General features: G+C 34.0%; 1 protein-coding gene across 2 annotated transcripts; it reads right to left on the reverse strand.

Annotated features, from left to right (window-relative positions):
- Positions 1-1,408: 1,408 nt before the first annotated feature.
- On the reverse strand, positions 1,409-7,852 carry LOC147390901 (26S proteasome non-ATPase regulatory subunit 8 homolog A-like). Of its 2 annotated transcripts, none has more exons than XM_086458676.1 (6): positions 7,641-7,852; positions 4,562-4,640; positions 4,233-4,335; positions 3,748-4,008; positions 2,695-2,806; positions 1,409-1,846 (listed from the first exon to the last, which is right to left on the reverse strand). In XM_086458676.1, the coding sequence occupies exons 1-6, from the start codon at positions 7,743-7,745 to the stop codon at positions 1,706-1,708; spliced, it is 801 nt and encodes a 266-aa protein (XP_086314802.1). In that variant the 5' UTR covers positions 7,746-7,852; the 3' UTR covers positions 1,409-1,705. The 2 variants fall into 2 exon arrangements, with proteins under 2 accessions (XP_086314802.1, XP_086314801.1); XM_086458675.1 differs by having other exon boundaries at positions 3,748-4,011; positions 7,641-7,850.
- Between the last annotated feature and the right edge of the window lie 335 nt (positions 7,853-8,187).

Genomic DNA, 8,187 nt, shown 5'->3' on the forward strand with positions numbered 1-8,187 from the left:
CTATAAAAATAAATGACAAAATAAATCGATTCCGGGTACCCATTGGATAGAACCTAATGGTTCCAGTTCCTATCGGTTCGATTTCATATTAGACCCAACTCTAATCGGTTCCAATAAAAAGGGAACTGGAACCGGGCTTTTCGATTTCGATTCCGGGTAAATGGGTACCCATTGACACCCCTACCCTGGCCTTCGATTGTACACTATTGAAAGTTAACTAAGTACCCTAATCTTCAAAATTTAATAATAAAAAAAAACCTCCGTTTTTCTTCCCAAAACTAATCATCGCCGAGCTCTTCAATCTCTATGTTAAATTATTTTTAATCTATATTCAATCTTACCTTTATCTTTCGTGGAAAACACCTGATTTTTCTATTCAAAATTACATCTTCTACTACAAAAATCATATCTTGTTCTTGACCGTTTACGTTTTTAAGGTTGAGGTAGACATAATCTTAAGGTTGAAGAGTACGGGAATTTTCTATTTTTTACCCCTAGAGGTCAAAGATGTCTGAATTTGGGTACTACAAATTGAAGATGAGGGCATGTAAGTCATTTTCCATCGATCAACTATAGAATAAGGAGATCAAGGTTCTTTTCTTCAATTTAACAACACTGGGTAACTAATATATTCACCAAAATGTAGAGGGGATTGTTCAAATAACCTTTTTAAGCATAACATGATAAAAACATGTTTAAGAAAAGAAAAGAGAAAATTCCTAAAAGCAGTCAAAACTAATACCCAAATACCATGATAAATCACCTATCTCAACTCCTAGAGTAAACAAGTCTTTGTTCTTACAGAGGCAGAAATTATTCACTTTGACTTAGTGAGTCACATACAACTACGATTCTCCCTTCTACTACCAACCATTCCTTACCTCTTATGCTATTCCATGGTCACACTCACACCTCACCTATGCTAATTTTTCTCTCTAAGCATTAAATATGATAAGATCAAGAACTGTTAAATAAATAAAAGCAAGCTTTCATTTCATACATCATAGGGAGAAACCAGAAACACACACATCTCTATTTTTTTGTTTTTTTTATGTGGGATTTGTCCAATATGATGTGGAGTGGACCAGTGTTTTCGTATTGGCCAAATCAATCCACAAGGATGATCACAACCATTCAGGCTAGACTTTTTGTTGACCCATTATTAAATGATTGTGATGGGCAACTACCAACATTCAAATTGGTTTGTATTTTGTTCTAGTAGTTACAGACAAGGGTCATCAATTGGTGGATCTTGATACTTGATCATCTTCATGATCCTAAAGCTAAAATAATTATAGTCGGCAGGATGTGAACCACAGATTTCTCCTTGTCTAAATTATGCAAACAAAACCCATGTCCCCATACTACTAATTCTCAATCGGAAAATTAAAGTTGCCCAAAGAACAGATGAAACAAAGACATCAATGCCATTAATTGAAACAAGAAAAGAAAACTAAACAACAAACAAGTGATAATCCTGGAAAACATTTTTCGGTCATCTTAAATCTTAAACTTGATAAAATGGGGGGCAAAGTAATACTTTTACCAAGCTAGTAATAGGTTGAAAATTGAGATTCCAAAAATTGTTTTTAGGAGCATAATTTACCACAAAGGGAATTAGTAATTGTTCCGCAACGCTCTCCAATTCACTTGCATAACCGTGCAACTGCTCAATAATGATCTCTATTTGCAAAGTTCGCATCTTCTACACAATTCGTTCCAATTCTCTCGCATAACTGAGTGTCTGATTAATGAGTTGCAGAGATGGTATCTCCTTGGAAGGTGCCGACTCTTTCACCTTCTGGAAGAACACAGACCCATTCTTTACCTCCCACTCAGGACGCTCCTGCATGCATTAAAAAAGTGTGATAATGATAATAATAATAATAATAATTCAATTTTGTAATTCATTTATAGAATCCCAGAAAAATGCCTACCAACACATCAACCTATAGATTCAGTTGGACATATCTAGGTGGGCCATAGCAAGAAGTAGAACACAGATATAATACATGCCGTGGTCAGGAAAATAGTGTATGCATCAGACAGATCACTCCAATAAAATTTAGCAGCTGTCTTTAGTAGATGAGGGGTCAGTCAATCCATGAATAACACATGAGATCTACTCAAAAATTGAAAATAAAAACAAAAATTGAGGTCTTGATATTTAGGTGGGAATCTGTATGTAAGCCAGAGGGCTAACTACCGACTTGTGGACTACATTTTGTATTTTGATGGTCATCTCAGACCATCAAATTTACTATCGTAACAATAAAATTTATACTTAAAAAAAATGAATAAATTGAAATACAAATGTAGCGTACATACAACTCTCCATCTATCCAAAGTTGCTTTTACTCAAGATTGGTTCAATGAAAAATGTAACAATATTGCATTATATTCGGACAGCCTTTGGATGAGGGAGGAATGAGATGTAACATGTCAAGAGTGCTTACAAGTATCTAGCACCGAAAAAAAAAGGTGAGGGCCAAAAGTATAAGTAATTCAAAGCACTAGGACCATACAACATAAAAGAAAAAAAAAAATGATGACTGATAAACTGGTAATAAAACTAACATCATTTCATATAAGTAGAGCACAAAAATTGATCCGTTAAATTCAAATATTTGACTGGTCAATGTAACAAAGGCAAGAAATAAGAGTACAGAATTCATTAGCTGCAAAAGTGTTCACCTCTGTGATATATTCAGAAAGTTCTTGATCAGATGAGAACATCAACATTTGACGGGCATCATTAATTGAAAGATAATCATATGCCTTTTCACTACATCCAGCTATTTCATCTCTGCGAGTCATAAATAAGATATAAAGAAAGAAAACAATGTGAATAAAAATCATAATTTCCATAATTAAATTTTGATGAGCAAATTTCAGAGACTTCCAGGTAGGCCATAAAGTAGGCTACCAACAGCATTCTACTACAAATGGTGTACACGGAAATTAGACCCACTCTCCAGCTGTTCTACATACTAATTTGACTTAAGATTAGATGGTGCAACTATCCATTGGATACTTTTCCTTTTTCTTTCTCTTTTTTTTACCTGCAATTAGGGCTGTCAATTGATCGGATCAGACACGAAATCTGATTGGATATCCTTGGGTCTGGATTGATGATTTAGATTCCGATAAGTATCTGATCCAATAAGGTTCTGATCTGATATCTTATTGGATCAGATCTGGATTGACCATGTCCCGATCCAATAAAATGTTTAAAATTATATAAATCATCAAATCGGGTTTGGTCCAATCCAGACCCAATCCGATTGTTATTGGACTGGATTTGGATTTCAATATTGAGATCTGATAAAAACCCGATTGGGAACTGATCCAATCCTTATCAGATTGGTACCAAATCAACCCAGATTCGAACCCAATCCATTGACAGTCCTAACTGCAATGTTCCCCATAACATTTTTAAAAAAAATATGTGAAAGAACAATCCTTGACTGAAGATATGGCTTATGACAGAGTTGAAGGGAGATGAGGATTCATGCTGCCGACCCCTTTTTTTCCCCTTTTGTAAGCTTATTCCTTGATTGCAAAAATTATTTTCTATTGATCGAAAAAAAAAATCATTATCTTCATACAAAATTTTTTCCACATGAATTTCCATGTCTAAAACCAGTCAGTGAAACAGTACAAATTCTTCTATCAGCACTAAAACACACATTTTTTTTTTCTCAATTTTAAATAGTCACTATGATAGGTCAAAGTCAAACATATTACCTGACCGTCTTTGCCAGAAGATCCATGAAATAAACGTAGGTCTCATGTGGCACTGTCTGTCTGGCAGTCAATACACGGTTGTAAGCCCCTTCCATGAAGGATTGTTCCAATTCCACAGCATGCTTGATGCAGGCATTTTCCAGAGCAGCTGCCGAAAGCAGTTCCAATTCTGTGTGGAATTCAGCTATTCTATTTTGCACCAGGAGCCTTAGAAGGTTAAGGCCTAAAATTGGGTACTCCTGAGGGGATGGAGGGAGGCGGCTACTGTTCCAGAAAAAAAGATAATAATAGTTGCAAACAAAGCCTTGAAGAATAAAAAGGTGAGGTGAAATTCGGCAACAATAAAATTGTAGATGAATAAAATCCCTCCAAAAGATATTTAAGGGCATGCAAGTTTTCTGAACAAGAGTTGCACCTAGTAACCCTACTACTATTATTTAATTGGTAACCATAGTTGAAATAATTTGAAATCAAAAGAAGATTACCTTGTATCAGTATAATAAGGTTTCAATTGGAAAAAGTCCCTCTCAAAGGCATCTTGATCTTCAATCTTGACACTCAGAACAACAGCATGCTCATATATATCCCCTGAAAGTGGTCATGGTCACTAAAAGTACAAAACGAGAATTTGCAAGCCACTACACAAGCATACTGACTTTTCTTTTCATAAGTAATAGGGGGTATATCAAGAACAGAGGAAAATAAATAACCCAATAAATCAAAAAAGAAAAAAAAAACTTAAAAAACTCCTTGAAAAAAATATGCCATGAATAAACGCAAAATAAATAATGTATGTTTATGTAAAGAATTTTACTTGCTATTGTCAGTTCATCAACAGCATTCGGTGAATCTTCAAACAACGGTGGAAGGCTTTTAAATTCTGTCAATAAAACCTGCAAGGTAAAAGGAAAGATGGTTGAGTTCAGATGATAATATCAGGAATCCAAACAACTTTTTAGGCTTTCTTTAAGAAATGCACACGGAAATAACATAGATTAGCAAAGGGGGGTTGCAGACGTAATGAAATGATAATAGTACATACCAGTTACACACATGTAGGGTAAAGTCGATTATTCAACTTATGTTTAAAATATAGGATGGAAAAACGTTTTCTGGTACTACAGTCTAGAAGTTTTTGCTGTAGTGCAGGTTTTCTATACAGGCAGAAGGTTGGTGTGAGCAATCCAGACAGCATCGAATAAAGGTCCTTCTGGATTGGCCACGACAATTCCCACATCATCGTTACCATTGAAGCCTTATACCAAAAATTTGGAGTTGTCAATGAGAGTTCCTTATTCCCCTACAAATCACAGCCATCGAATTTCAATAAGAATGCCTCAGCTTGACATGCGGCAATCTGTACTGGGCCTGAGGTGTGTTCCTAGTTCAATATCATAATTACCACTTTAGGGTTCATGTTATTATGGTGTAGAATTTTTAAAGGTGTCTTCTCTGAGGACTTTTTGTTTAGGGAGGAGATACTTTATAAAGAGATTAAGGTGTATATTTTATATTATTTTTTTCATTTTTGCTTTCTTATGTAATATGTAGGTCAACCTCCCATCTCTTTTTTCATTTTTTTTCTCGTAAAGTTTTAGCCTATCAAAACACACACAATGGTCCCTTTTTGGCTCACCGCCTCAACTGTCATGACTCACGACAAAGAAATTCTGGGAAGAGTCCTAGAGTTTAGATTCATGGTTAGAATGATTCCTTCATAAGAGTATCCATAGAACATAAATTGCAGGCTAGAAGATAAGAGTGAGATAGGATTTGTTTCCAGAGTAACATTGTTAATCAAGGTGATCTCAATCAAAAGAAAGCTATATGATGCCTTCTCCAACCTCAATGCTACCAGAAAATGTAAAGGCAGATTTCTTAGTTAAGAGATGGGGCTAGTTCAGTTAGTTTGTGTAGTTCTTCTGCTTCATCTAGTCTTTCCATTTCGTTCACCTTTCTCTTTCAATGGCGGTTGGTGGACAAGGTTTTTCAACAATTTTTTTTAATTTGTTAACAAGGATAGTCCATTTTCTTAAGAATATGCTGAAAACAGTTGGACATATCATGTTAGACACATACCATCAGACAATTCCCAAAAAAAAAAAATCATTAATTTATTTTTATAGTTCGGTTTCAGCTATATTAATTTATTTTTATTTTTATATTAATTCATTAAGTTATCTACATACAATTTTTCTGTAGTGCCTACATAAAATGAACTAAATTATTCCAAAAAATAAACGTCAACTTAAAAAAGGGTTGCGCTATTTACACCCACTTTTTTGCTTGTCACACCCACTTAAATGTTAAATGTCAATAATGTGTAAGTATGTAAATACCCTTTTGGGTTTTATTATGTTTTATTGCATACACCAACCAAACACTCACCAAACAAACACAATTTTTCTCTCCTACTGATTCGAAGCATATCAAACCCTAATGAAACATCCATATCGAAAAATCCAATCAAAGTTCAGTCGAATCCACATAACCAACTAATTTTTCGTTAGAGATTTATCAAAAGATCTTGTTTTGATCATTTGTGGATACATTATTCATTAAAATCTGATTTTTTTTTACCATTTTTTGGTATAATTAAGCATTTTGATAGGTGGAAGTGAGTTTTTATCATTTATTTTCATCACCTTTTGTTCTTGGAATTGTTTTTAATTGTTTTGCAAATGAACCATGTTAAAAATCGGTTTTCTCTTTATCATTTGCATCAAAAAAATAAAAATAAAAATTCCAGTACGTTCTGTAAGTCAAGACCGAACTCATCAGCACTATTTCAGTAGGTACATACCGAATGCATTTTTTTACATGGGATCCCATGTAAAGAACTGTTCGGTATGTACCTACCGTTTGATAGCATATTTTTTCAATATGTTTCTATCGAATTTATCGTTCTTAGATTGGTAGTTATATACCGAACAATTCCTTGCACAAGATTCCATGTGAAAAGCGTTCGGTATGTTATTACCAAACCTTTTTTAAAATGTTCAGTATGTATTTACCAAAAATGACTGAGAGGTTCAGTAGGTTGCAATGGGTGTAGCAAGCAAAAAAGTGGGTGTCAATAGCCCACGCCCTTAAAAAAAAGTTGACATATGACATACCAGGTTTGTGGGGGTCGGGGATCACTATGCCCAACACTTTCTATATAAATGTTAGACACTGACGTGTCACCACTCACTACGTCATTGTTACATAATGCAAGATTTATATGCATTCCTACTTAACAAAAAAAAAAAAAAAAGATTTATATGCATTCCTTGTTTTAACAATGTTCTCCATCAAGAAGGCATTAAATTCTGTAGAATGTTTGAGAAGTTTAAGGGTGTCTTCTTTCAAGACTTGTTATTCACATGGAACCCAGTTTGTAGTCATCTCGACCATTGTTCTTTTTTTTTTAATATAAAAATAAATTTTTATGTAAAAAAAAAAAAAAAAAACCCCACATAAATCCAAGTCAATGATTATTGGAATGATGAAACCACATGAATGTGTATGATCCCGCTACTCGGATATATAACGGAATCTATTCTTACGTTGTAATGAATTTAACTTTCCAATGGGGCTAACACATTAATTGACAATTTTTCTAAACCAAAATACAAGAAAGTTGGAATTTTGGCTCTGGTTTTGCTAAGTAATTGAGGTTCCAATGTTCTTCTGTCTAAGGTTTCAATCCCATTTTCAGTATCAGTTTCAGTCCTGACTGAAATAAAAATTGACCAATTGAGATTTCAAAATTTGGGTATTTGGGGATTATATTCTTTTGAAGAAGTCATGTTCCAAAATTCCAATTTTTTAAAAAATAATTTCTAACAGATTCATAAAAGCTATCAAAACAAGAAATTTTTACGAAAAGTCTTCGAAATTAGAGGTGTAACCTTGAGTTGGGAGAGGAGATTCGTGCAGTTGTCGAAATCGTTCCTTATAAAAGCTGCTTTGAATCTCTCAAACAGCTGCGAAACCTCTGTGAGCTTCGGATCCATCTCTTTCTCTCTCTCTCTGTTAAATCAAGAAAAATCACTCTAGAAACCCTAACCCTAGTTCGCCTGTTATCTCTCTATCTTCTTGAAAATACAAATAGGGTGATTTAGACATACCCTTCCACATTTTGGTGAATATTTGAGATACACCTATGTTTTCAAAATGATGACATATCCCTTGACCTCAGTCGTCTCTGAAAAACCATTACTGAATGACCTCAATGCCCTTACTTTCATACTGGCAAGAAAACAAAAACAAAACAAAATACCCTTGATTTTCTTCCCAAAATTTAGAATCTCCATGATCATTAACCTCTGGTAAATTTCTTCGGTCTGAAGTTTAAATTAGATAAAATCTTAAAGTTAAAGATGATTGGATTTGAAAGTAAAAAATATGCGTTAAAGAAGAATGATTTTAAAAGAGAAAAAAATCTAAGGTTTTTTT

This window comes from Akebia trifoliata, chromosome 11 (genome assembly GCF_017979445.1).
Source record: "Akebia trifoliata isolate Shusen 1 chromosome 11, ASM1797944v1, whole genome shotgun sequence".
In the NCBI taxonomy this organism is placed as follows: domain Eukaryota; kingdom Viridiplantae; phylum Streptophyta; class Magnoliopsida; order Ranunculales; family Lardizabalaceae; genus Akebia; species Akebia trifoliata.

Coding starts and splice junctions, on each gene's coding strand:
- LOC147390901 (XM_086458675.1), bottom strand. CDS start 7,745: ATGGATCCGAAGCTCACAGAGGTTTCGCAGCTGTTTGAGAGATTCAAA. Junction 4,641..7,640: donor ATCTCCTCTCCCAACTCAAG/GTTACACCTCTA, acceptor TTTACCTTGCAG/GTTTTATTGACAGAATTTAA. Junction 4,012..4,232: donor CCTTATTATACTGATACAAG/GTAATCTTCTTT, acceptor TTTCTGGAACAG/TAGCCGCCTCCCTCCATCCC.